The sequence below is a fragment of the Canis lupus genome, chromosome 7 (genome assembly GCF_048164855.1).
Source record: "Canis lupus baileyi chromosome 7, mCanLup2.hap1, whole genome shotgun sequence".
NCBI classification, from domain to species: Eukaryota; Metazoa; Chordata; class Mammalia; order Carnivora; family Canidae; genus Canis; species Canis lupus.
In genome coordinates this window covers 60,642,950-60,670,280 of record NC_132844.1, presented here as the reverse complement: position 1 = coordinate 60,670,280, position 27,331 = coordinate 60,642,950, and the positions used below count along the sequence as shown (strand labels likewise).

The 27,331-nt window shown below is 54.3% G+C and overlaps 2 protein-coding genes and 1 long non-coding RNA gene across 12 annotated transcripts in view; 1 reads left to right on the top strand and 2 right to left on the bottom strand.

Annotated features, from left to right (window-relative positions):
* Positions 1-1,159, bottom strand: part of LOC140636987 (uncharacterized) — a 47,199-nt gene extending 46,040 nt beyond the window's left edge. For 2 of the 5 annotated variants that reach the window (XR_012034227.1, XR_012034230.1), the window contains exon 1: positions 706-1,156. This is a non-coding gene — a long non-coding RNA (uncharacterized lncRNA). Of the gene's footprint in view, positions 1-705 lie in introns of all 5 variants that reach the window. The other 3 variants (XR_012034229.1, XR_012034228.1, XR_012034226.1) reach the window with 3 other exon arrangements.
* On the top strand, positions 865-21,975 carry ABCC10 (ATP binding cassette subfamily C member 10). 3 transcript variants are annotated; one of them, XM_072832880.1, is made up of 22 exons: positions 865-1,021; positions 1,385-1,556; positions 3,608-4,826; positions 6,386-6,613; positions 7,199-7,355; positions 7,641-7,750; positions 9,415-9,494; positions 10,137-10,308; positions 11,852-11,950; positions 12,331-12,520; positions 13,091-13,168; positions 13,323-13,517; positions 13,924-14,077; positions 14,260-14,449; positions 17,327-17,670; positions 17,975-18,144; positions 18,817-18,977; positions 19,302-19,555; positions 20,486-20,631; positions 20,718-20,815; positions 21,053-21,165; positions 21,479-21,975. In XM_072832880.1, exons 2-22 carry the CDS (start codon positions 1,396-1,398, stop codon positions 21,630-21,632), a joined length of 4,473 nt encoding a protein of 1,490 aa, XP_072688981.1. In that variant the 5' UTR covers positions 865-1,021; positions 1,385-1,395; the 3' UTR covers positions 21,633-21,975. The 3 variants fall into 3 exon arrangements, 2 of the variants coding, with proteins under 2 accessions (XP_072688981.1, XP_072688980.1); XM_072832879.1 differs by having other exon boundaries at positions 20,453-20,631; XR_012034225.1 differs by lacking the exon at positions 19,302-19,555.
* DLK2 (delta like non-canonical Notch ligand 2) lies at positions 21,906-26,990 on the bottom strand. Of its 4 annotated transcripts, none has more exons than XM_072832903.1 (6): positions 26,900-26,990; positions 25,595-25,725; positions 25,263-25,326; positions 24,133-24,263; positions 23,512-23,656; positions 21,906-22,827 (listed from the first exon to the last, which is right to left on the bottom strand). In XM_072832903.1, the coding sequence occupies exons 1-6, from the start codon at positions 26,983-26,985 to the stop codon at positions 22,092-22,094; spliced, it is 1,293 nt and encodes a 430-aa protein (XP_072689004.1). In that variant the 5' UTR covers positions 26,986-26,990; the 3' UTR covers positions 21,906-22,091. The 4 variants fall into 4 exon arrangements, with proteins under 4 accessions (XP_072689004.1, XP_072689005.1, XP_072689007.1 ...); XM_072832904.1 differs by lacking the exon at positions 26,900-26,990 and adding an exon at positions 26,768-26,892; XM_072832906.1 differs by lacking the exon at positions 26,900-26,990 and adding an exon at positions 26,625-26,758.
* Positions 26,991-27,331: the final 341 nt, after the last annotated feature.

The window sequence follows — 27,331 nt, the reverse complement described above, 5'->3', positions numbered from 1 at the left end:
CTCAATGCTTGAACATCTGCTTTTGGCTCAGGTTGTGATCCTGGGATCAAGTCCCGCATGGAGTTCCCCTCAGGGAGCCTGCTTCTCCCTCTGCGTGTGTCTCTGCCTCTCTCTCTCTCTGTGTCTCTCATAAATAAATAAATAAATAAATAAATAAATAAATAAATAAAATTTATTTATTGGGACACCTGGGTGCCTCAGTGGTTGAGCATCTGCCTTGGGCTCAGGCTGTGATCCTGGGGTCCTGGGATCCTGGGATGGAGTCCTGGCATCAGGCTCCCAGGGAGCCTACTTCCCTTCCTGCCTATGCCTCTGCCTCTCTCTGTGTGTGTCTCTCATGAATAAACAAAACCTTTAAAAAATGTATTTATGTATTGTGGGACTACTTTAAGCAAGGCTCTTGCCCTAAAGATTTTATTCAACACTCTCATTAGTACCTTAGTAGTGGTATTGCCCAATTGCACGGACCAAAAAAAACAAAAACAAAACAAAAAAAAACCAAACACCTGAAGTTCAAAGGGCCCAGGTAAGTTCCCCAAAGCCATGCAGCCTTGGAATAAAGACGGTAATGGTCTAAATGTCCCCAAGTGGCATTATTCATCAGTGCAGCATGCACGTTTGGCTTCTCAGTCCCAAAGCTTTAAGAATTAGTGCAATGCATGTGCCTGCTAGTAAACAGGAGACAGATGGGAGCGAGGACTCTACCTGAGAGGGTATAAATGACGTTGCACTAGGGCTGACATCCGTCCCATGCAAATAAAGCAGCATAAGCCCGCTGAAGCCCGAGAGAGACGGCCGCGGCGCGCCGGCTCCGAGACCGCGGGCACGGCAGAGAAGTGCGCACGCGCGCAGGGGCCCGGCGGATGGGCGGGGCGAGCGGCGCCGGAGAGGTGGTCCCGCCCACACAGGGTGCCGGGGAGCCCGGCTAGCGCCCGGACACCGCGCCCTGACACCGCGCCGGGCTCTTTCGCATTCACCAGTGCTCGGGATCTCGGGAGCCGCTGGCGAGCATCACCTTCAGGTTAGACGTTCCGGATCTCTGGGGTCGGAGACACAAGGGACGGGGGGACAAGCGAGGCCGGCCGGGCGACCGCTCCGGAAACCTGCCGGCTCTCGGAAGCCGACCCACTTCCCTGTGAGGCAACGCGAGAATGGGTGGGGTCTGGCCTCCGGGCCGCGGCGAGGGGCGGTCCCGGTTCGGGGCGGGGTTGGAGGCGGGGAGACCCGGCTGTCCGGGCGCGCAGGCGGCCCCCGGCTTCCGCGTGCGCGTCCCCACTCTGCCCCGCTGGGTGTCGGCTGCCTGCCTGGACCTCGCCGTTGGAAACACGGATCCCCCCTACCTGGGAGGATCCTTGCCTGCCGCCACCCCCGGCTCTCCTCGCAGGTGAAGCCACCATGGAGCGGTTCCTGGCCCAGCTGTGCGACACCAGCGTGTTGCACCCGCTCCCGGTGTGGGAGGGGGACGCCGCCGGCCACTGCTTCACCCAGCTGGTGCTCAGCGCCCTGCCCCATGCGCTCCTCGCCGTGCTCAGTGCCTGCCACTGGGGCACTCCGAGGTGGGTAGAAACAGGTGCAACGCATCTGTCCATGTGTGCTTGCAGACCTCTCCTGAAACCCACATCTCCGCCGGAGTGTAATCAGAATAGTGAGGTCTGTGGAGTAGGGCAAAAGTAGAATAAAATCTAGCATTAGCACTTTGCAGCAACGTGTCATGAATTGAACGCAAAACTGGGCGAACAATGTTTTTAGCCAATAAAGGTAGCTTGTGTTGAAGTTGTAGGACCAGTTTCTCACCACTTCCATCCATGAGAACTCAGTATTCCCTAGAATAGAGAAGCATATCTACCCAGATGGAGAGGAAGCAGTAGGTAGAAGAGAAGAGCAAAATCAAAACCTTAATCTTCCTGGGTTTGGAGCCGTAATGTACCTGTGCCAAACTTACCTTGGTTTTGTATTTATTTCTGTATGGCTAGATATGTCTAAAGTTACTCTCACTCTGGCTATTGACAAAGCAGGAGAGAAGTCTACTGTCTGCCTTTTGGGGTCCCTAGTCTGATAGATGGAATGTGTCCTTATCCCAGATGAATCAGGGGGCTGATGAATCCCTTCCTTGAGGAGGAGAAGCTTGGGATCTGTTGGTCTGGGAGGAATCCTGGTTTGTCTTTTACATAGAATGAGGCAGAAGTCTAGAGAGGGTTAGTCAGTTAGCATAGACATCCAAAGCCTGCTCAGAGGACTTTCTATTAAAAATAGACACAGTGCTTCAAGAACTCAGTCTTTGAGCAGGCAAGAAAGACCATCATATAATCAATAGAAATTATGGTTTTTGCATTTCACTTTTAAGAGTTTTTGTACATTGCTGAAAAGGGTTAGATCCAGAATCTCAGACAAGAAAGGACTGTAGAGGGCTTTGGGTCCAGACTCTTCACTGCTCACCATACTGATGAGAAAAATGAAGTGCAGAGAGGGAAGGAGTCCTTACTCATGGGCTTAAGACTGACTGATGGCCAATTTGGGGCCTCCAAGAGCCCAGTGTTTTGTCCCTACATCTTAAAGAATTCTTAAAGGTTGACTTTTATTCCAGTATAAACTGCTCCATATTACTGTGATTAACTGGACTTTTTAGAGGAAATCCAAAGCATTCTAATCTAGGATTAAACTTTTTCAGTAACCCAGCCCTGCCAATAAGAGGAACAATAGATTTAGTCTTCTCATTATGTAAACCCCCAAGACATTCTCATATGCACTGCTGCAGGTATACTGTACTTAATTTTTAACGTAGGCAGATCACCCTTTTGTTGACTAAAAATGTTTTTGGCTTGCCAAGAAGATAGAGACAAAACTAAAAAAGACGTTTTGTTCAGCAAGTGGAGTCACAAATATGACCTATACCACCTTCTAGAACCGTTGGAAAGTCAGAGAGTAGAATATTCTGAGGCTTTGTAAATTTTAGGCTATTGTAGTCGAGTGTAGAAGCCATATATAAATCAAGTCTTTATTCATCTAGTAGTGTTTCAGGTGAGTTTAAGGATTATTTTAGGTAGATATTTTTATAAAAGTGAATATTCATTTCTTGGTTGTTATCTGTATGAAAATTTAGGATTTTTTTTCCTAATTAGTCTTCACATTCCATACATCCTTTAAAAATTTTTTTTATTTACTTATTTGATAGAGAGAAAGTGAGAGAGAGAGAGCACAAGCAAGGGAAGGGCAGAGGGAGAGGGAGAAGCAGGCTCCTGGCCGAGCAGGGAGCCCGATGTGGGGCTTGATCCCAGGACCCTGGGATCATGACCTGAGCTGAAGGCAGACACTTAACCAACTGAGCCACCCAGGCACCGCACGTTTCATACATCCTTAACTAAGAATTGTTAGTTTGTGGCAAAAGAATGATCAGAAATGGTATGGGTAGATTTGAAAACAGATTAGGTTGTGCCAGGAAGACTTCCTGGGAAAAACCCCTTGTATTTCAGGGTAAAGCGAGATACAGATAAGATGTAAAAGGCAGGAAAGGAGCTGATTGCCTCTAGGTAAGTGAGTTATTAGTGATGTGTCTGGCCCTCAATCAGCCACTATGTGCCTCCCTTTCTTTTGTCCCCCCTGTCCCTAGGAATCCAGAGTATATCCTGTACTGCAGTCCCGGCTGGCGCCTCCGACTCACAGCCTCCTTCCTGCTCTTCATCTTTCCATTACTAGACCTCCTTCCAGTGGCTTTGCCACCAGGGGCAGGCCCAGGACCCATAGGGCTAGAAGTGCTGGCAGGGGGTGTGGCAGCTGTGGCCTGGATCAGCCACTGCCTGGCCTTGTGGGCGTTGGCTCATTCCCCTCATGGCCACTCCCGGGGACCATTGGCCTTGGCTCTGGCTGCCTTCCTGCCAGCCCCAGCCCTAGTGCTGACTCTGCTGTGGCACTGCCAGCGAGGCACACTTCTGCCCCCGCTTCTCCCAGGACCCCTATCCCGCCTATGTCTTCTCATCCTGCAGCTGGCTGCGCTCTTGGCCTATGGATTGGGCTGGGCGGTCCCTGGGGCATCACGGAGGCCCTGGGCCCAGGAGCTCCTCCTGTCTCAAGGACAGGAGTCTGAGGTAGCTGAAGATGGAGAAAGTTGGCTGTCACGCTTTTCCTATGCCTGGCTAACACCCTTGCTGGCCCGAGGGGCCCGTGGAGAGCTCCGGCAGCCCCAGGACACTTGCCACCTTCCACGCAGACTGCACCCAACTTACCTGGCTCGTATCTTCCAGGCACATTGGCAGGAAGGGGTCCGGCTGTGGAAAGCCCTGTATAAGGCCTTTGGCCGGCACTACCTGGCACTTGGACTCCTGAAGCTGGTGGGGACCATGCTGGGATTCTCAGGGCCCTTGCTGCTTTCCCTCCTGGTGGGCTTCCTGGAGGAGGGGCAGGAACCACTAAGCAATGGACTGCTGTATGCCCTGGGGCTAGCTGGTGGGGCCATCCTGGGTGCTGTGCTACAGAATCAGTATGGGTATGAGATACGGAAGGTGACACTTCAGGCACGGGGGGCTGTGCTGAATGTTCTGTACCGAAAGGCTTTACAGCTGGGGCCCAGACGCCCTCCTGCCGGGGAGGCCTTGAACCTACTGGGCACCGACTCTGAGCGGCTGCTCAACTTTGCTGGGAGCTTCCATGAAGCCTGGGGCCTGCCCCTGCAGCTGGCCATTACCCTCTATCTGCTGCACCAGCAGGTGGGTGTGGCCTTTGTGGGTGGTCTCATCCTGGCCCTGCTGCTGGTCCCTGTCAACAAAGTGATTGCCACGCGCATCATGGCCAGCAACCAGGAGATGCTACAGCACAAGGATGCAAGGGTTAAGGTGAGGGCTGCTTAGGGTCCCTCAGCAATCTGGAGCTGAGGACCCACCCACCTGGTCCCCCAGGTCCTCCCATGCACAGTGCCTGAGGGTGAGAGCATACTCTAGAAGTTAAGAGCTCCAACTGGAGAAAGACATGAGTTCATATCCCAACTCTACCACTTACTAGTTTAATCACCCCAAACGAGTCATTTAACCTCTTTGGGCCTCTATTTCTTCATCTGAGAAATGACCATAGTAGCTTGCTTCAGAGGGTGGTTGTGAGGATCGTATGAGGTGACTCTGGGTATGGGGCCAGTCACAAAGTAAGCAATAAATAAAAGTAGCCTGTTAGTAACACTGCAGTATTAGCTCATGCAGCTGTAAGCAGCAAACTGAGGAGGTAGGAAGTAGCCTGTCTGGGACTAAATGGGCTTTTAGTATGAGTGCCAGGACCCGAGTCCTCTACCTCTTCATCTAGGGCAGAGACCATCTCATAGCCACAGGTGGAGTGGAGAGGTCTAGGAGAGCCCCAGCTACCTCTAAGGGTTGGGCTGAGGGGAAGGGAGTAGGCCAGTCCTCTGCCTGGGCCGGCTCTGCGTGTTGAATGTCTGGGTTCTGCAGTGACAGGAGGATGGCAGGCCTGGAGGTCCGCACAGCATAGTTGTCAGCCTCTTATGGGAATAGCTCAGAGCGCTAATAGGAGGAAGGTCCTTCATAGCCCAGGCCCTTTTCTCCTACCCATGACAGCTACAGACTAGGTCTCTAGCGCCATCCGGGAAGCTCCCAGTGTCTCCCTGGCTTGCAGACTGGGGATGTGTGAATGTTTGGATCCAAGGAGTTTCTCTAGCCCCTGCCCATCTTGCCTAGACTTGTTGGCTTGTCTGACCCTGGGCTGTGGTGTGGGCCTCCTACACCTGTACGCTCCTACAGAAATAGTTCCTGTACCACCCAAGCCATGAGCCAGACTGGCGACTGGCTCCTGAAGCCCGCTGTTCTGGCCTTGAGAAGTAGTTCTTAGTCCTTTCTCTTATGGAAGGAGAGCTTTTAGGCCAGTGTGGTAGCACCTCAGTACTTTCTGCCTAGGGAGTAGGAAGGTGAAGGGACTCCAGCTCTGACTTGTTCTCCACTCTAGAGCACACACACAGAGGAAAAGTAAAAAGATTGGCAGGGGAAGCAACTCAGGACTGAAAGGGATTTTTTTTTTAAGATTGATTGATTGATTGATTGATTTATGATAGACATAGAGAGAGGGGGAGGCAGAGAGACAGGAGGAGGGAGAAGCAGGCTCCATGCCAGGAGCCTGACGTGGGACTCGATCCCGGGACTCCAGGATCGGGCCCTGGGCCAAAGGCAGGCACTAAACTGCTGAGCCACCCAGGGATCCCCCTGAAAGGGATTTATTTGAGGGTGGTATTTCTTCAGAAAGAGCTGAGGTGAGGAAGGAGACCAGTTCTAGGGCAGTACAGGGTATCTAGGAGCCTAGTACTCTGCTTTCTCTCCCAGTAACTTCTGGGTGGAGGAAAGTGGACACCTGTGAGCAGGGTTTCCACTTCACTCTACTTTCTTGTCTCCCTCCCCAGCTCATGACAGAGCTGCTGAGTGGCGTTCGGGTCATCAAGTTCTTCGGGTGGGAGCAGGCACTGGGGGCCCGGGTAGAGGCCTGCCGGGCTCAAGAACTGGGGCGGCTCAGAGTCATCAAATACCTGGATGCAGCCTGTGTGTACCTGTGGGCTGCCCTGCCGGTTGTCATCTCCATTGTCATCTTCATCACCTATGTCCTCATGGGGCACCAACTCACTGCCACCAAGGTGAGTCCCAGAAGAGGGGATGGCTGTAGGAAAGTGTAGAGAGGTGACAGCAAGGAGGCTGTGATGGAGTTAAGAGGTAGCCTCAGGCCCTTGGGGCTGCTTGGAAGGAGGATATCTGGCTACCTTAACCTTTTCCAACTGAGGGGGAGTTCTCCGAACTTTCTAGGGCCCCAAATATATCACCCTTTGCTCTGTGAAGGAATTCCTTTTTTTCCCCTTCTCTTCCATCCTCTTTGATATTAGCCCCAGGCTCCATGTTAGGTTCCCTTATCCTCATTCTAATTACTTTGGGGGGGAAAAATCCATGATCCAGTGCTGGCTCTAGCCAGGGCCAGACAATGTACTTAGAAATTCTGAGAAAGTCTCAGAATGCCCCAGGCCTGTGTGCTTATTGAGGTGCTACCTGGATCTCTGGAGGAACATCTGGAATTTCTAAGATTCTGAGATGGCTACCTTTGCCACCCAAGGATTTTCCAGCCACCCCTCAGTTCTGCTGCTGCCCTGTTCTTCCTTTTACACCCCTGTCTGCCTTCAGATAGCTCCTGGGCTTCAGGTGATGCTTCATCCCCCTTCTGCCCTACTTAGGTGTTCACGGCATTGGCACTGGTGCGCTTGCTCATTCTTCCCCTCAACAACTTCCCTTGGGTGATCAATGGCCTCCTGGAGGCCAAAGTGTCCTTGGACCGGATCCAGCGTTTCCTTGACCTTCCCAACCACAGCCCCCAAGTCTACTATAGCCCAGGTAATGGGGAGCTAGAAGGAAGAGCCTGGCACAGGGTGAGGAGGGAACAATAGCCCCTAGGACGCTGTACATAGGTGCCAGCAAGAAGGGCCAGAGGCAGCAGAATCCAGGCAGAGCAAGTGGACATTTCCTGGGGAAGAATCCTCAGACCAAGACTAAGGCTGAATTAGCCCTGGGCCAGTAGATACAGGACAGGCAAGCCAATGACATGTTCCTGGTTTACCCTCTCCAAGTAGGTAGGTTGTGCCTTAGCAGCCCAAGTTGTGTATTTTTTTCCCTATTCAGATCCCCCCACAGAGCCATCTACAGCGTTGGAGCTCCATGAAGCCCTGTTCTCCTGGGACCCAGTTGGAACCAGCCAGGAGATCTTCATCAATCACCTCGAAGTGAAGAAGGTTTGTTGTTGGATAGACAACCTAGGGGAGTCCCTGGATGAATGAGGGATAAAGACTCAGTGACAGATAAACACGCATGGAGCCAGTCATAGCTAGATGGCCTGCATCTCAAAGCACCAAGGGAAGGAACGGAGGAGCTCTGGTGAGCAGGTTCTACACTCCTCTCTGAGCATCATCCCACTAGCATAGCTTTCTCAGAGTCCTCTACTCTGTCCCTGGTCTCTAGACAGCTATATCCACCTAGTCCAGGCCAACAAGTACGTCTGTCTCTCCATTGTTCCTGTGGAGCCAGCAAACTCAGAATAGACCCCAGAGCTTATTCAGCATCTGCCCCAGGTCAGGGACCAGGGGAGAGGCCCTGTAGCCTCTTCTGAGAAGGATTTTGCAAATGGGGTAGATAATCCTCTATTTAGCCTGCTGAAAAGAAATCACACCCTGTGACTCACACCACTGCATGCATACATCGTCAAAGAAACACTTGAAAGAATATTCCTGGCAGGACAGGACTCCTGTTCCTCTACACACACCCCACCCCCGTCCTGAATTTTCCCTCTCCCTTGACCCCTGTCCAACCCTTTGCCCCACAGCTCAACCCAGCATTCTCTAGTCTCTACCACATTTGGCTCACATTTCTGGCATGGGCTGTATTTTTTTTTTTTTTTTCTTAGTTCAGGCAAGACAAGGCTGGAATTTTTCAAAGGAATTTTACTAATGTTGTCAGTTGGGGCTTTTTTTGGATATAAGTCATAGAAACCCACTGGAGCTAGCTTAAGCAAACAAGAGTTTATAATAAGGTTATAGAGATGAATTACAGAATCCAAAGGCATGCATACAGCTGGATCTCAGCAGCTGCCCAGAACCAGGACTCAACTCCTAGAACTCTCCCTCTGTCTGCTTTTCTCTGTATCTGCCTCATGCTTCTCTTTCAGTGGACCTGCTCTCCACTGAGCAGAAAAGGTGACTGCATAGAGCCCTCCCACTTAACAGCTACAGCCAGAAAAAGGGAGAATTCTCAGGGAAGGGTCTCAACTCACTCTGGTGCCCACCCAGAGATGGGTCAATCCTGGCTGATAGAGTGGGGGCATCACAGACAGAGCTCCTGAGAGCACTATCTGTTTCTAGAAAAGGGATTTTTCTTTCCTTTTTGTACAGGAAGATAGCTCCATGGATGTATGTTACAACTAAGAAATGAAGGGAGAACAGAAAATTTGAAACTGCAAATAACAGAAATGGGCACCTGTGCAAAGCACCACTGCCTTTTGCCCCGACATAGCAGAAGTCTAGCCACAGGTGAACTTAAGTAGCCCAGCATCCAGGCCCCAAAGCCTGGAGTCCCTCCCTCCCTTCTCTTTCCAGGCTCCCTGCTTTGACCTTTCCTTGGAAATTCTAGGCAGTTTCCTCCATTCTCTCTGGTGCCTCTCCAGGGGCCCTTCATGCAGATCAGTGAAACTGATCACTCCTCTAAGTGGAAAGTAAGCACTGTACTTCTGATAGTTCCTATATGAACTATATAGGAACCTCCTACTCAGTGAGGCACAGCTCAGCCTATGGGCTGGAGAATTCTTTCTTCACAGACAAACGGGCCTAAGAAGCCTCCGTGGAATGATTGGCAGCCCAGGGCCTCAGGAGGGAGACCTGATGCTTACTGTCTGGCTTCCTTGCAGGGTGTCTTGGTGGGCATCGTGGGGAAGGTGGGCTGTGGGAAGAGCTCGCTGCTGGCCGCTGTTGCTGGGGAGCTCCACAGGTGAGTAACCTCTAGTGTCCCCTGTCCTCAGCTTTGACCTGCAGCAAACACTTGCCTAGCCCCTGCCCTGTGGTGGATGCCTTTATAGGGTCCCAGGATACTGAGAGTCAGAGACGAACAAGACCTTGTCCCTTTCTTGGGAGAGTTTTAGTCTAGAAAGGGGAAGGTAGTCAAAGTGAGTTATCATAAGCTTCATACCAGAGTATTATCAGTGCTATAATAGTGAGTAAAGAAATAAATGGAAACATCCTGCATCAGTTCATCTTTCAAAAAACGTGGTTACGCAGGGAGGGATCTAGAGAGGAGCAGAGGGATAAAGGAGGGCCTTCTTATTTTACAGTGAGAATGAGTGGGAGCAGGGTGGTGGCCATCCTCTTCTCTGAGCACATCCAGATCTGACAACCCCTTGGCTACAGCCAAAGAGCAATTGCTTCCCTTCCCAATCCAGATTGAGCCTCCAGCCTCGTTAGGTCCCCTCGACCCAGTGGCTACCAATCCAGAAACCCATGGGACATGAAGGGGGACCCGATGTAGAAGACAGCAGTCTGGAGAGGCTTCTGGGAGGCAGGGGGCTGGTTATGGAGGGACCCAGTTGGGGACTGGCCCCCTCATGCTGCCCCCTCATGGCTTGGCTCTCTGCAGGCTGCGTGGGCGGGTGGCAGTGTGGGGGCTGTCCAAAGGCTTTGGCCTGGCCACCCAGGAACCCTGGATCCAGTTTGCCACCATCCGAGATAACATTCTCTTTGGGAAAACATTTGATGCCCAACTGTACAAAGAAGTGATCGAGGCCTGCGCCCTTACTGATGACCTCCATGTGAGTGCCCAAGCCCTAAGACCCCCTGACTGCCTTCTTCCCCATGTCCCTGACACCTCAAGTCAGAGATTTGCTTCTCTGGGAAGAAGTTGCTTCTGCTCAGGCACCATTAACCTGAGGCTGGCCGTCAGGTTTGGTCCTCCTAGAGCATCCAGTGTGTGGTTCCCCCTTCCAAGTAGGACCCAAAGGGACAGTAGTGGTGGGGGGGTTCCACATAGCAGCCTCTAGGCTAGGGTTCCCTCTGAGGCTTTAGCTCTATGTAGGTTCGGCTGGTGGTTCTGGTTCAAGAGGCTTGGGATGCCTGGGTGGCTCAGCAGTTTAGCGCCTGACTTCAGCTCAGGGCGTAATCCTGTAGTCCTGGGATTGAGTCCCACATCCGGCTCCCGGCATGCTTCTCCTTCTGCCTGTTTCTCCTTCTCTCACTCTCTCTCTCTCTCTCTCTCTCTCTCTCTGTGTCCCTTATGAATAAATAAATAAAATCTTAAAAAAAAAAAAAAAAAAAAGAGCTTCTCCTACACCTTCCCCTGGGGAGGCTTAAGAGATTTAGGGTTACTAGAGGCAAGTCCAATAGATCCCCTACAATCCAGAGTACTGAATTTAGGAGGATGAGATTCCAGATCTCACCCATGACTTCCCCACTCAATCCCCATGTCCCCAGCAGGATTGTCATCACTACTACTCTGTCCAGGTAAATGTGGAACTTCCCTGGAAAAGAGGACCTTTACTTTGGCTATGGGGTATCCCATGCCCATGAATCATTTGTTTCTACATCAGACATTTCTCAAATGCCTGTCGAGTACTGGGAACGGTTCTAGGCACTAAGTGGTGAATTATAAAGCTTTTCCCTCAGGGGGACTCACTGTCTGATAGACCACAGGTGCTTCCACTGTAATGGGCCCCCCTAAGCTAAGGAGACCACTCCTGAGGCCCCATGAAGGCTTGGGGTACATTCCTTGTGTAAAAATCTATGAAAGCTTCCACATTGAATTTGCCTATCGTCATCCTTGCTCTTAAAAAGGCAGGGTAGGGATGCCTGGGTGGCTCAGCAGTTGAGCATCTGCCTTTGGCTCAGGGCGTGATCTTAGGATCTGGGATCAAGCCCCTTGTCAGGCTCCCTGCGTGGAGCTTGCTTCTCCCTCTGCCTATGTCTCTGCTTCTCTTTCTGTGTGTCTCTCATGAATAAATAAATAAAATCTTAAAAAAATAAAAAATAAAAAGGCAGGGTAGTGAGTGTGACAGGGTGGCTAAGAATCTATATTCATGTCCTGCTGCTTACTAGCTGTAGAACCACCTGAGGGCAAGGTAGTTACTCTGAACTTTGGTTTCCTCTGTGAAAGAGAAAATACCAACTTCATAAGGTTGTCATAGGGATTGGATTGTCAGAATTACAGATTATCCCCTGTTGCTTGATCACCCCAAATTCAAGTCTACTCTCCCTAAGCTCCCTGGCTCTCTTGACGCCCTCTACCTCTTCCCTGCAAGGGGATGGAGTAGAAGGTATTGGGGAGCCCATTGACCAATGCTAGGAGGCCTTTCCTACCAGATTTTGCCTGCTGGAGACCAGACAGAGGTGGGGGAGAAAGGTGTGACCCTCAGCGGGGGACAGCGGGCCCGGATTGCCCTTGCTCGCGCTATCTACCAGGTGAATTAAAGATGAGGAGGTCCTTGGAGGGAGTGGGGAACGGGGATATTTTCATCAGCATCTAGTTTCTTTTTCCCTCTCCCTTCATGTTCTTGAGATGTTTATCCCTTTGCCACCCCATGCCCCTTTTGCAGATTGAAGGCAGAATTAAAGATCCTTTAAAAAAAATTATGTAACTTGAAGCGCTAAGCACTGGCCTTGCTTGACTGGAGGGAAGTTTACCCTCAAGTCTCACCTGCTTTGCCACTGCTCTTGGGGCAGCCCCCAGAGTTCTTCTCAACTGTCTTCTCTGACGGCCTCAAGATTGTGTCCTAGGAGAGGTCTGGGTTCTGACCAAAGGACCCAGGACTTGGTACCCATCATGTCCCCACCTCTTTTAGGAAAAGGAGCTCTATCTCCTCGATGACCCTCTGGCTGCTGTGGACGCAGACGTGGCCAGCCACCTTCTGCATAGGTGCATCCTGGGAGTGCTGAGCCACACTACAAGGCTACTCTGTACCCACCGCACCGAGTACCTGGAGAAGGCAGATTTGGTGCTGCTGATGGAGGCCGGGCGCCTTCTCCGGGCTGGTAATATGGGCCGCCAGGGTGGGAGCCAGTGGATTTGGAACTTGGGCTGTGTGACTGGGTACTTTGGGAACACAGAGGACCAAGATCTCCAGGAACACTGACGTCCTTAGAGAAGAGACAACAGTCAGGTTTAGAACAATCTTTTTATTAAAAATACAAACAAATATTAACAAAACCCCACCTCTGATGGATTATTATCCAGAGGGACATGACCAGGGAAGTTCACTGGGAGAGAAACAGGAGGAAATGAGGCTCCACCAGACTGTTAGAAATTTTGTGAAGCCTGAGGAGAAAGCTCTGCAGTAACAAGAGGTGACTCTGGACAGAGTGCTCATGGATAGCTATGACTCTCCTAGAGTGAACATGTGTCTGAGCTGGCTGGACTACAGGCACAGAGGGATGGACTTGAGAGTCCTCTTCAGAGTCTAGGGGTCCAGGGTAGGGCCCTGCTAGTGAGAGTCAGGGAAGGGGTCCACAAAGAATAGGAGGTGGATTGGCACACTCATTGAGGAAGGCAGAGTATATAGTATATACGCAGGAGCCCCCTGATGATTTCCTTGTACCTTCCAGGGCCTCCCTCTGAGATCCTGCCATTGGTACAAGCTGTCCCCAAAGCCTGGGCTGAGGAGGGACAAGAGGCTGACTCAGGTATGGCTCAGGGCTGAGGAAAGGGCTTGCCCTCCACCACTTCACTATAGAGATACGTTTTCCTCAGTGCTCCCCTGCCCATCTGAAACACTGAAGTTTAACTGTCTTCCTGCAAACTTAATCCACACCCTGCCCTCCTTGCCCATCCTCACAGCTGCAGTGCAGTCAGTCGGGAACCTGGAGAAAACAAAGGAGAGGCTGGAAGTGGAGGAGAAAACATGTGGCCATCTGCTGCAGGAAGAAAGCAAGAAGGAGGGTGCTGTGGCCTTGCACGTGTACCGAGCATACTTGAGGGCCGTGGGCCTGGGCCTGGCCCTAGCCATCCTCCTCTCCTTGCTCCTCATGCAAGGTGGGAGTGAACCCCAGAGCCCCTCATCCTGCCCCAGTCCTAGGTCCCCATCACAGCCATCACCTCCAACTGATCATTACAAAGCCCCGAGCCTCCCCAGGCATGGACAGCAGCTGGGACAAGATACACACCCCCAGTTCTGAGAGTCCCAGGGACCAGAGGGGTGCACACCATAGCCATCTTCTGGTCTGCCCCCACAGCTTGCTTCCCCTCTGCAAATTCCAGATCATGCACTCCTCAGAGCTGATGGGTGATGGGCCCAGGGAAGGAGTGCACACTGGGGAGGACATGGGATAGTAGGAAGGTGGAGAGGGCCAGGGATGGGGGTTAAGGGCAGAAGGTTAAGGGGGTGTTTGAATGGAAAAAAGGGATGAGTCACAGCTTTTCCCTCCCTTTCCCCACCGAGGCACAAGGAACGCTGCTGACTGGTGGCTCTCCCACTGGATATCCCAGCTGAAGGCAAACAAGAATAACTCCCAGGAGGTGCCAGCCCCCACCAACCCGGGATCCACAGGGCTCCTCTCTGCCCAGCTGCTCCTCTTCTCCCCCGGAAACCTCTAGTGAGTGGCTGGAGCCAGAGCAGGCTTGGGGCTCCCAGAGGGGTTGCGGAGGTGGGGGTGGGGGTCGGGGCTGATGTTCCAGGTGTGTGTCTTCTGGTGGGGAGAGCTGGCGTGGGGGAGGGGAAGGGACCCCCCGAGGGGCCCTTCTTTTGGTTACCCACAGCCCCCTCCTCACCACCCAGCACCTCAGTGTTCCCACTGCCAAAAACTGCCTCCAATGGCTCCTCAGACATCCGTTTCTACCTCACCGTATACGCAACCATTGCTGGTGTCAACTCCCTCTGCACCTTTCTCCGGGCAGTGCTCTTTGCAGCGGGCACCCTCCAAGCAGCCGCCACCCTACATCGCCGCCTGCTGTGTCGAGTCCTTATGGTGAGGGGATAGGAGGGTGGGGTGGCATGGGGGAGCCCTCTCAGTACTTGGGCTCCATCAGGCGCCCCATCCTACCTCCTAGTCCTCAGGAGAAGACAGCCCTCACAGGTGCGTGCAGCACTTGGCAGCTTGAGACCTGGAGAGGCTGAGAACAGAGCAGCTCTCTGAGTTCAAACCCAGTTACTTAAGCTGGTAGCGTTCTGACCTGTAAAATTGGGAGAAGAGAATCTTCCTGAGTCACTCCTGTTTTGGACTTCAAGTGCAGAGGCCTGAATTAGTCACCTCTTATTTGTGGGGCATGGGACACCCCTTAGATCATAAGTTCCCTTTTTTATTTTACTTATTTACCCATTCCCTTTTATCTATGTACCTACCCTATTCTGTTTCCCCTTCTTTCCTTGATAAAGCAACCATTCTTAGTAGGTATCATCTCAGGACTCTGAGATCAGAGCCCAAGCCAAAGGCAGACGCTTAAACAACTGAACCACCCAGGCACCCTTGGCATTCTATTTCTTAACAATTTTTTTTTTTTACTTCTTACAATTTTTATTTAGGGCTGTTTTTAAGATCCATCCCTGTTGTTGTGTACATATTTAGTCTGTTGCTGACCTTATAGGCTTATTATGAGGATTAAATTAATTAGTACATGGAAAGTGCTTAGGATAGTGCCTGGAACATACTAAATACTCAATCAGCAATTATTATTAGTCATGTTGTTGTTCTTTTTTTTTTTTTAAGATTTTATTTATTCATGAGAGACACACAGAGAGAGGCAGAGACACAGGCAGAGGGAGAAGCAGGCTCCATGCAGGGAGCCTGACATGGAACTCGATCCTGGGTCTCCAGGATCAGGCCCTGGGCTGAAGGCAGCGCTAAACCGCTGAGCTACCCAGGACGCCCCTTGTTGTTCTTCTTATAAAGCCCTTTTCTTGTCTGTTATCCTTTTTTTTTTTTTTTTTTAAGATTTTATTTATTTATTCATGAGAGAGACACAGAGAGAGAGAGAGGCAGAGACACAGGCAGAGGGAGAAGCAGGCTCCACGCAGAGAGCCTGATGTGGGACTCGATCCCGGGTCTCCAGGATCACCCCCTGGGCTGCAGGCAGTGCTAAACCGCTGCACCACCGGGGCTGCCTTGTCTGTTATCCTTTAAAAAAAATTTTTTAAGTAATCTCTACACTGTGTATGGGGCTCGAACTCACAACCCTAAGATCAAGAGCCTTGATTGTGCCTCACCAACTGAGCCAGCCAGGCACCCTCTTGACCATTATCAAGGTCTTGTAATAACCCTGTGAAGTAGGTACTGTTATCCCCATTTTTTTTTATTTTCTTTTTTTTTTACCCCCCCCCCCCACTCTGTTATCCCCATTTTACAGATAAGGAACCTGAGGCAATGAGAGCGTAAGTGACCTGGGTAAGGCTAGTTCTGTGGAGAGTTGGGCTGGGAACCCAGTCCTATATGGGTATTCCTGTTGCCTGTCAGGGAGTAGCCACCCACAGTTCTGCCTCTCCTCCAGGACCACAGCCTCTTTGGGCTGTGAAGGAATTCGTTTCTTATAAATTGGCATTAGGAGGTGCTTCCAGAAGTCCTTTGCCCTAGTCCCCTGCCCTAAGAGGATTATTCCTCAAGTAAAGGCAGAGAGCTGGGGGATGGAGAAGGTGAAGAAAGGGACAGGCTGTCTCTGAGATGGCCCACCCAGTAGCCATCTAAACAGCTAGAGACTGGGCAGCCCCTGTGGCACAGCGGTTTGACACCACCTGCAGCCCGGGGTGTGATCCTAGAGACCCGGGATCGAGTCCCACATCGGGCTCCCTGCATGGAGCCTGCTTCTCCCTCTGCCTGTGTCTCTGCCCCTCTCCCTCTCCCTCTCTCTCTCTCTCTCCCCCTCTCCCTGAATGAATGAATGAATGAATGAATAAATAAATAAATAAATAAATAAATAAATAAATCTATCTTTAAAAATAAAATAAAAAAAAAAAAAAAACAGCTAGAGACTGCTGAGCACTCACTCTCTGCCAGGCAGACTGTGCTCAGCATCTGACTGCTGTACACGTGCTTTCGATCCTACCAGCAGCCCTGAGAGCTGCAGTTCTGTTATTATCCCTGCTTTTGAGATGAGGAACAGGGGCCTTAAGAGATTAACCTCCTTGGGACGCCTGGGTGGCTCAGTGGTTGAACGTCTGCCTCTGGCTCAGGTCGTCTGCCTCTGGCTCAGGTCTGCCTCTGGCTCAGGTTGTGATCCCGGGGTTCCAGGATCAAGTCCCATATCAGGCCCCCTGCAGGGAGCCTGCTTCTCCCTCTGCCTGTGTCTCTGCCTCTCTCTGTGTGTCTCTCATGAATAAATAAATAAAACCTTTAAAAAAGAGAGAGAGAGAGAGAGAGAGAGATTAAGCTCTTTGCCCGGGGCCTCCTATCCAGCAAATGGCAGGGCCAGAATCCCAGCGGCAGTCTGATTCCAGAGCCTGAGTGCTGAGCTATGAGCTCATACTGACTTAGCCACGGGCGATCAGGATGTTCCTCTTGACCTCTAACTAAATCTTACGAGCCTAAAGTCCTCTTCTTCTGGAAAGAGACTGGCTCCTGCCCTGCAAAGGGGAGTTGGCATGTCTAGCACAGAGGTAGAGGAATGGCCAGCATGGCCTCTCAGGGTCATCACTAGCCGGAGAGATGGGAGAGTCTCTACTTTTCCCACCCTGAGAGGGTCTCCCTCCAAGCTCCACCAGCCCCTTCCTCTCTGCCCCCAAACTCTGGGGACACTTTCCTCCTTTCCTCTTTTCTACTTTGGGCCTTTCTCCCCACCCCACCTCCCCCCCAGGGCTGTCCCCAGCCCCTCTGCTGCCAGGCCCTGCCCTCGCCCAACCACAACCCCTCTCCCAGGCACCAGTGACTTTCTTCGACTCCACACCTGCCGGCCGGGTTCTAAACCGCTTCTCCTCCGACGTGGCCTGTGCAGATGACAGCCTGCCCTTCACCCTCAACATCCTGCTGGCCAATGCGGCGGGCCTGCTGGGCCTCTTGGCAGTGCTGGGCTCGGGCCTGCCCTGGCTGCTACTGCTGCTGCCCGTGCTGAGCGTCCTCTACTACCGCGTGCAGCGCCACTACAGGGCCTCCTCCCGGGAGCTGCGGCGCCTGAGCAGCCTCACCCTGTCACCTCTCTACACCCACCTGGCTGACACCTTGGCTGGCCTCCCTGTGCTCCGGGCCGCAGGGGCCACCTCCAGGTGCGTGGAATCTGCCTCTGGCCACAGCCAGTGGGGAGGAGAAGCTGAGGGAGGTGAGAAGAAGGACCCCTGAAAAGAAGGGCACATGGGGGCAGGCCCCAGGTCTCCTGAGAAAGGAAGGGTGGGTGAGTGCAGAAAAAGGGATGGGGGATAGGGGGCAGAACATAGTCCCTCTGTACCCGCTAGGAGAGGCCTGTGGGTGTGTAGGTCAGCTCCGAAAAAGTTGCTGCGTTCTGCGGGGAAGGAGTCTGGTGGGGTCACTGCAACAAGGGAGTGGCCTCTCATCCCTCCTGGCCTCCCCCAGGTTTGAGGAGGAGAACCAGAGACTCCTGGAGCTAAACCAGAGGTGCCAATTTGCCGCCAGTGCCACGATACAGTGGCTAGACATTCGGCTGCAGCTCATGGGAGCCACAGTGGTCAGTGCCATCGCGGGCATCGCCCTAGTGCAGCACCAGCAGGGCCTCACCAACCCAGGTGCCACCCCGGGAGCCTCACTCTCAACTCAGAAGCATCCCAGACCTCCCTCCCTGCACTGTCCCCCCAGCATTTCATCTCCCACCTTGGGGTCCTGTGAGGATGTGTTGTCATTGTCATCACTCCCATTTTAGAGTTGAGGAAACTGAGTCCCAGGGAGAGACTTGCCCAGGTGGTAGTGGGTCTGGGACTAAAACAAGCATTCTGACCTTCACCCCTTCCCTGCTCTGCCCCATTACTGACACTGCCAGGCCCATCTTCCATTGTCTTCCCTCGAAGCCTATCCAGGCCCACCTCACTCCCTTGTGGCTCACCTCCTGTGGATCCCATCTGGGTCCCAGCATCTTCCTGCTTCTCTACAGGCTTTTTTTTTTTTTTTTTTTTTTAAGATTTTATTTACTTATTCATGAGAAACAGAGACAGAGAGGCAGAGACTCAGCCAGAGGGAGAAGCAGGCTCCATGCAGGGAGCCTGATGTGGGACTCGATCCCAGGTCTCCAGGATCACACCCTGGGCCGAAGGCAGGCGCTAAACCGCTGAGCCACCCAGGCTGCCTTCTGCAGGCTTTTACGTGCCACAGTCCATAGCCTTGAATTCTCCCTCCTGCCCCAGCTCTGCTCCCACATGTATCCTAGTGTCCATCCGCTAGCGGCTTGTGCTCTTCCCCTCCAGGACTGGTGGGCCTGTCACTGTCTTACGCTCTGTCCCTGACGGGCCTGCTCTCTGGCCTGGTGAGCAGCTTCACGCAGACAGAAACCATGCTGGTAAGCGTCGAGCGTCTCGAGGAGTACTCCTGTGACCTGCCCCAAGAGCCCCAGGGCCAGCTGCCAAGGGTAGGCCTGCAATCCCTGCCCTGGGCCTGGGCACTGGAACCCTGGGGGACCCTCCTGACAGTCCCGCCTCCCCTCATTCCTTTCCTTTTGGTCCTCACTGTTTTTCTCAGCCCCTCTCATGTCACTGTGTGATGTCACATTCTTCACGGTGTGTCTCTCATCCTTGTGCCCATCCAGAGGGCCTCACCTCTGCTGCCCATGCCCTTTCCTCTTGTGCCAACCCTTTCTCCTTATTTTCCCTTCTTCCCACTCCCCGTTGCGTCTCCTCCTCATTTCTTCCACCTTACCCATCTCTGTCTCTCTCCCACCCATGGACCCCACCAGCTGGGCGTTGGCTGGCTGACCCAGGGGAGTGTGGAGTTCCAGGATGTGGTGCTGGTATACCGGCCGGGGCTGCCAAATGCCCTGGATGGGGTGACTTTCCGTGTGCAGCCTGGAGAGAAGTTGGGCATCGTGGGCCGCACAGGCTCTGGCAAGTCTTCCCTGTTGTTGGTGCTCTTCCGGCTGCTGGAACCTAGTTCGGGGAGAGTGCTGCTGGACGGTGTGGACACCAGCCAGCTGGAGCTGGCTGAACTCAGGTCTGGGGGAGGAAGAAGAGGGACACCAGGCTACTGGGACATGGGGGAATGTCCAGCTAGGAAGGCTTTATATCAACCCGGGGCAGCCAGGGCCAGGAAGGGGCAGGATAGAGGACAGGACAAGCAGGTGAGGACAGCGAGATCCTAGTACCGAGGTTCAAACTCATAGCTGTGGTCTCAAGGTCTGCAGTCTGACCCAGGCCCACCTTTCCAGCTTTGCCTTATACTTTCTGGCACATAGCCTCCATTCGAGACCACCAGTCACTGCCTCCTGAACCAGAGTCTTCCAGGGGCAGTGCCCCATACTGATGTCCTCAGCCCTGAGACTCGGCAGGCAGTGCTTGGGACAGCTCAAGACCTGGGTCGGTTGCCCCCAGCCACAAGTGGCCTTTTCTGGAGCTAATCATCTCCCTATCCCCACATCTAGGTTTTTTGTTTTTTGTTTTTTTCAAAAGTGATCTAGTATCATTTTTGCTGAGTTCTGTGCCATGCACGAGGTAGGGCAGCTCTGTCCTAAAGCCCATGACTGATCCCAAGCCCTGGCCCTGGTCTTCCTGCCTTCTCTTCTCACCTGTGGCAGCCTTACCTTATGGCTCAAACATATAGCTCCTCAAGACTTGATTCCAGGCCCACTTCTGACCTTGAAGTGTCCCCTCCCCATTCATGTTCTGGTCATTCCTTGCCACTGCTGCCCAGTGGCTGCTAGAGTTGGGCCCACACAGCTTAGCCCACTCCTGTTCTCAGTGTTTCTCCATATTTTGTGCCTTAGTGAGATGTAAGCTCCTTAAGGATAGGGTCAAGACCTTTGTTCAGGTCTTACCCCTCCTCCCAAGCTTTCCTGGAAGTGCCCACTAAAAAACTGTGCTAGGAACTGAAGTGGCCACATCTCCAGTCTAGATCCCATGTCCTGTCGCCTTCTTACCCCCCCAGATCCCAGCTGGCTATCATCCCCCAGGAACCCTTTCTGTTTAGTGGGACTGTTCGGGAAAACCTGGATCCCCAGGGCCTGCATGAGGACAGGGCCCTGTGGCAGGCCCTGGAGCAGTGCCACCTGAGCGAGGTGATTGTGTCCTTGGGTGAGTATTAGGCCCTACCCTGCAGGGTAGTCAGAGGGAGCAGGGAGAGGCCTGAGACCTGGGGCTGAGGATGCTGTGCCTTGCAGGTGGCCTGGATGGTGAGCTGGGTGAGGGGGGCCGGAGCTTATCCCTGGGGCAGAGGCAGCTGCTGTGTCTGGCCAGGGCTCTCCTCACGGATGCCAAGGTGAGGCAACAGGAAGGGACATTAAAGAGGGCCAGGAAGAAGGCAGGGGGCAGTCAGGGTGAAGGAGTGGGTTGTGGAGAGGTTTTGGGGGACTAAGTTAATTTTCCTTTTAGAGCTGGAGGTGGGGAGCTGTAGGTTGGCTGGTCTGGGCCCGGAGGTGGGGGCTGGTACTTGGGTGGGAGCCAAGGCTAACCCGATTCCTCCCTCCTCTCCCCCCACCCTCTGCGCATGTTCCAGATCTTGTGTATCGATGAGGCCACGGCGAGTGTGGACCAGAAGACAGACCAACTGCTCCAGCAGACCATTTGCAAACGCTTTGCCAACAAGACAGTGCTGACCATTGCGCACAGGTGTGCCAGTGTCTGGAGTGAGAATTGAATCAAGGCCTATGGTGACATGAACCCAGAGCCTCCCTTCCTTTCAGGGACCCCAGGGGTCAGGGCTCTAGAGATTCTAACCCCCCATGAATCTCAGCTCCTTGTTCTCCAGGCTCTTTATAGCACACTGTCCAAGGGTATCTGCAGTCTTCCCCAGCACAGAGCCAGACACTAAAGCCTGTGGGGCATACCTATGCTGTCCAGGGGAGAAGAGGGAAGAGCAAGTCAGCTCTCTTCTTTAGGGCCTTGTCCGCTGTCCCCCCACTGACCACCTTCTCTCACACAGGCTCAACACGATCCTGAACTCTGACCGTGTACTGGTGCTGCAAGCAGGGAGGGTCATGGAGCTGGACTCCCCCGCTGCCCTGCGCAGCCAGCCCCACTCGCTATTCCAGCAGCTGCTGCAGAGCAGCCAGCAGGGATCCCAGTCCTCTCGCTGAGGGTCCTGAGCCTGCCCTCCCACCGTCCTACAGGGTCTCCCCTCGGTCTTACCTAGTCCTGAGCAGCTGCAGGGGTGCTGGTTGCTTGTTTACATTCTCCTTTGTGGCTCTACCTCTCCCTCACTTCCCAGAGGGGAAAAGGGGACCCTAGGTCTTCTCTGGAACCCCTGTTCTCTTGCGGGGCAGAGTCCTGAGGCTCCAGAACCAGGCCTCTGCTCTGGCCCTCTTACAGCTGGGACTTCAGGCAGATTTTCTGGCAAAGGAGCCCATGTGCACTTTTCATAGTTTTATTTGATAAAATTTCCATCTTACAGTCTATGTATTAAAAAAATAATATTTCTGGTGTGTGGCTAAGGTCCTTCAGTGTGTGAGCCCCAGGAGAGGGGTGGCGACGAAGGCCTATTCCAGTCTGAGAAGCTGAGGAGGTGAAGGTGGGGGGCTGGGGAGCCCCCACCTCCATCACAGTGCTGTGGTCTTTCCAGGCTCAGGGGGCAGGTCAGGTGACAGGGGGAGCCCTGCCGGCAGCATGCTAACCTGACACTCCTGGTCCTGGCATGCCGGGGCATAGTGTGGGGCAGGGTAGCAACAGGGTCCAGGGGGGCATACACCCCGGCGCCAGGCCCTCAGGGTCAGCAACATTGTGGACAGGACCAGGGCGGTGGTGAGGGCCCCAAAGACCACCACAGCCACCAGGCTAGATACACCTAGCCCAGCCTCTTGCCTCCGTACCACCTCTTTCACTGAGATGCGCAGCAGACCCGCCCCCACGCTGTGGGGGACAGGCCCTGTGGCAGGTACTGCCAGAGCCGAGGTGGTCCCCAAGGGGATGTCCACTATGGTGGCGGGTTCTGAGACCGGTAAGATGAGCTCGCAGGTCTTGCCGCCATAGCCGCTGGGGCAGAGACAGTCAAAGTCATGGACGCGGTCCCGACAGCGGGCCCCTCTCTGGCACGGACGGCTGGCACAGTCATCCAGGTTGACTGTGCAGAAGCGACCAGCAAAGCCCTCAGGGCAGAGGCAGGAGAAGCGGTTTATGCCATCCAGGCAGGTGGCGCCATTGGCACAAGGTCGCATCAGACAGTCGTCTACATTGACCTCACAACGAGAACCCACAAAGCCTACCAGACAGCGGCAGGTGAAGTTGAGAGCAAAGCCCTGGTCATCCTGGCATTGCCCACCATTCCGGCATGGGGAGCTGCAGTGGGAGGGAAAGAGGTCCGTAAGGCCAACTCACACTGTTAGGGTAGCCCAGGTCAGCATCCTGACTGCCGCCACCCTTCAACCCCCTTTCTGGCTAAGTCACCTTGAGTCCCTCTCTCTGAGCCTCCAATGCCTCCATTTTAAAAATGAGAATAAGACTAGTCCCCTAGTCCCCCCAGATTGTGAGGGTTAAATGAGCTAATTCAATGTCAAGCGGTTAGCATAGGACCTGGCCCCAAGGCAAGGCTCAACGCAGGCGTGCTATTATTATCCTCAGAGACACTTGGACCTGCAGCAGAAATGAGGACAAGTCCAGCCCTGCAGCCCATGTGCTCACTCACAACAAGGCAGAGAGTTGCTGAGCGGAATGTCTCTGGGAGCTGTGTGCCAGCTTTTCCGAGGGGCCAAGGGGAGTCCTAGGTCCTTAACCTCCCTACACCCACCTTCTCAACCAGAGCAGTCACATGTTAACGTGGTACAACTTCAGCAACTCCAAGTTTGGTTTTGGAGAAACGGTTCAAATGGTACCAAAAAAGTTGAGAAACCCTGGACAAGGGACACTTTGGCTCCCTGGACCCTCAGACCTAATACTTTGCCACCACCCTCTCTATAGTCCTGCTTCCTTTCCCATCACCAACTTCTCCCCTAACCTCCCACTCACCCACAGGCCAGTACTCACCCTGCCTGTTCACAGGGTCCAGACTTGCGCTCGCAGTCATGTCCATGGAAACTTGGTGGACACACACAGTGGTACTCACCACCCCTGTCATAGACACACTGGCCACCATTCCGACAGGGGTTCTGTGTGGTACAGATGTGCTCATCTGGAAAGGAGACCGGGAAGGCTCTGGGTGCCTGAGGTCTGGGTGCCCAGACCTGCCCAGGCCCCACCTGAAGCTCTGTGGGCATGACTTGTACTACAAACCCACCCAGAGCTTCTGTGGTGTAGTGGGGGAAAACAACACTGCATTGGTGTCAGGAGGCTCCTAGCCCCAGCATCATCTGTCTCAAAGCTATTGGGCAAGTTGTATCTCATCTGTGGGTCTCCGTTTCCTCATCGGTAAAATGAGTACATTTTAGCAGCTGCCTTGCCCACCTCATAGGATTATGTTGACTGAATTAGGCAACTGGTATAAAGTCTAAAATGATAAAATACCATGTATTTGAGGGTTTAAGCCAGACAGTGCTCTTAAATATGTGCTTAATATTAAATATAGGTGCTCGATAAATATGTTATCGATGGATGTTCTCCCAAGACACGGGGTCCCTAGTCCAAAAGCTACCCTTACTGCTCCCCTACCTTTGTCACAGAACTTGCCTGCCCAGCCACTATGACAGATGCACTGCCAGGGCTGGTGGCAGGTCCCATGCTGGCAGCCAGGCATTCTCACGCAGCGCTCACAGTGCAGCCCTTCCCAGCCTGGGTCACACCTGGTGGGGAGAAGCACAGGGGCAGGGCTCTGGGTGGGGGGATCTGAGGAGATGGGAGAGGCAATACCAGAGCTTCTAGAAAACACAAGGACATATGAGAACCTCTAAGAGAGACCAGGCCTGCCCCAGGTAGGTATAGGGCTGTACGGGGTCATAGGACATATATATGGAGTCAGACCATGAGACACCAGCGTTCAAGTCCTGGGTTTGTGCTTTGTCTAACCTCTCTGGGCTTCAGTGTTCTCATCTGTAATAGGTTGGGTTAGGTTGGGTTGAGGAAGAAATTAAGATGACATTTGTAAATAACTCCAGTACCATTCCTGGCATGTCTGAGGTGCTCAGAAGCAGTTTAAAAAGAGTGACCTTGAAAGGTCATAAGGACTCTTCCCATCCTCATTCCAGGACAAAGACCTGAAGTATTTCAGGGTGTCTCAAACACCTCAAGCCACCTCCTCCAATACCTTGCCTTGTCAGCTCATTTCCTTATGTTCAGACACACTTTTCTCGTGCTGCAGAATTGGCCCAACCCCCACCCCAGTGAGTCAATTAACTCAAATTCATCAAGAAAGATACTCTTTCTAAGTGCATCTCCCCAGCAACCCTCCTGTAGTCTTTCTTTCCCAGGCTAAACCCATTCTCTTTATATTTTTATCTCCCCCTTTCCTCATGGCCCCCAATCTCCAAACTCTCAAGCTTCAGGTCTTTCTACTGGTATCTTGAGGAGGAACGTTTCAGAATACCTGGATCAGCTTTGGGAGAGTAAAGGAGTAGGGAGTGGAGAGGCATAAGCCAGAAGGAGAAAAGAGAGGCAAAGCAGAGGGGAAATGGGGCCGGGAGAGGTTAGCCAGTCTGCCCTGTGGCCATGAGGGGATGAGGAGTGAACAGTAGGGTTTTAAGCCCCTGGACACTCTGCCCTGGGGCTTGACCTGGATGTGGGTGTGGACCTGCTGGGAAATGGTGAGCAAAGGGTTTTTGGTAGCACGTGTTGGACAGAGGTACCTGCAGGAGCCGTCAGGCGCACAGCAGCCGTGGGCCAGGTCACAGTGGGAGCTGCAGTCATCGGCTGCAAGAGATTGAGGTGGGAAGGGTGAGACCGAGTCAGGGCTCCGCTCCCTGAGACGCGGGGCTCGGAGGAGCGGGGTCTCACTAATTGGCTGGGCTCTGCTCCAGGCTGGGGCAGAACAGAGTCCTCGCCGCCTCGCAAGGGGCTCTCTAGGTCTGGTCAAGCCCGCGGGTCGGAGGCTGCAGTGCCGTCTCTGGCCGGCAGAGGTCAACGCGCAAGCGACGGATGGCGGGGCAGGGCCGCGACCCGAGCCCGGGGGCGCGCTCACCTCCCGCAGGCTGAACGGGCGCCCCCAGGATGCACAACAGGCACACGAGATGTAGACAGCGGCAGCCGCTGGGCATGGTCAGCGCCGGCCTCAGGAGGGAAGGACGGATGGACGGCCGGACGTGCGCACACCTGTGGGACGGCACGGGCTGGGAGGCGGCGGGACCCGGAGACGGTGGCACGGAATCCGGTTCGAGGGACACGAGTCGAGGGGGAAGAGGGGCGTCGGGACAGAAGGAGGTGGGGGCGGGAGGGCGGAGGCGGGGAAGGCTGGGCAGGCGAGGGGACCGGAGACAGGAGCCCCGGAGCGGGCTCTGTGGGAAGGAGGCGAAGGATGGACAGCGCGGAACGAGGTCCAGGCGCCGGAGGGGCCCGGGCTGGGCACGCAGGCCGCACGGCGGACTCCGCGGGGATGGGGACAGCGCCGGGAGGCGGCCTCGGGCGCGGAGGGGACGCGGGGGCCGGTTCCCGGCAGCGGGCAGTCTCCGCCTCCCACCTCGACTCCCCCCGCCCCCCCCCCCCCCGGACCTGCTCTCCACGTCCCCTTCCCATCTCCGTCGCCTCGGCTCGGCCGCGGCGCGGGGCCTGGGTCCCCAGGACGCCCCTGGCTCCGCGCGCCCCTGCCCTCGCGGTCCTCACCTCGGGCTGGGAGGCAGCGCGCCCCGGGACGCAGAGCGGGGCGGGATCCGACGGGCTCCGCCAAGGGGCCGGGGCGCGGGGCCACCCCTAGCCGGCCGCGGGGACGGGCGCCGAGGCGGCTGCCATGCGAGCCGAGCGCTCGCAAATCTGGGGCTCAAGGCGACCCCGAGCGGCGGCGGCGGCGGCGGCTCCTCGCGCGCGCTCAGGCGGCCTGCCAGGGGCGGCGTGTGCCGGCGGAGCCCGCCCCCCCTCCCGGAGCTCCCGCCCCCCCTCCCGGAGCTCCCGCCCCCCACCCGCGGGCGTCCGGCGCCCACCCCCCGCGACGCAGGGCTCACACCTCGCCCCGCGCCCCCCGGGGCCCCCGCCTTCGCTGCCACCTAGCCCTTCCGAACCTCGCTTTCTTCAGCGAAAAGAGGAAATTAGGGGAATCAAAAAGGAAGAAGACTGCCAAGTGCCAGCCAAATGTGCACAGCCGCTATTCTCCCATCTTGCATCCCTTGCCGTCCTGACCCGCGCCCCTCATCCTGTGCCCCACCTCTGCTCTCGCCAGTCAGCTTCCCATCACGCTTCTCTGTTAAATCCCATGCACGCTCCGGGCACCCTTGCGGCTCCAGGCCCTCCTCCTGTCACCAGCCCACGCCTCCTCCGTTTGTAAATCCTACATCACCTGCTTTCGTGTGTGTGCTCTCCTCCTCCTCCACGCCCTCCTCTTCTTTCTTCGTTGCCATTCCCAGCCTTCCAGGATCGACCCATGCCTATCTAAGGATCAGCCTCTCGCACCGCCCCCCGTCCCCCCCCCCCCCCCCCGCCCCGCTCCGTCAAGACTGTATATTTCCCCACTCCATTCCTTTCTGCGACCACTACTGGGAAGCCTCCCTGGGCTGGGAACGCCCCTGACTCTGTAGATGTGCCTCCCAGTTTCCCACTTCTGTACTCCGATCACAACCGTTCTTCATCTCAGGCTAATTGTCAACTGCCCAAACCCAGAGCTCAGACATATAGAGTTGGGGCTGGGGGGAGTGGGGGAGGACTACTCCTCCAGGCTAATGGCTCAGAGACACCTGTGCAAGCCAAGGACAGCAAACTATTTATTGTTCTC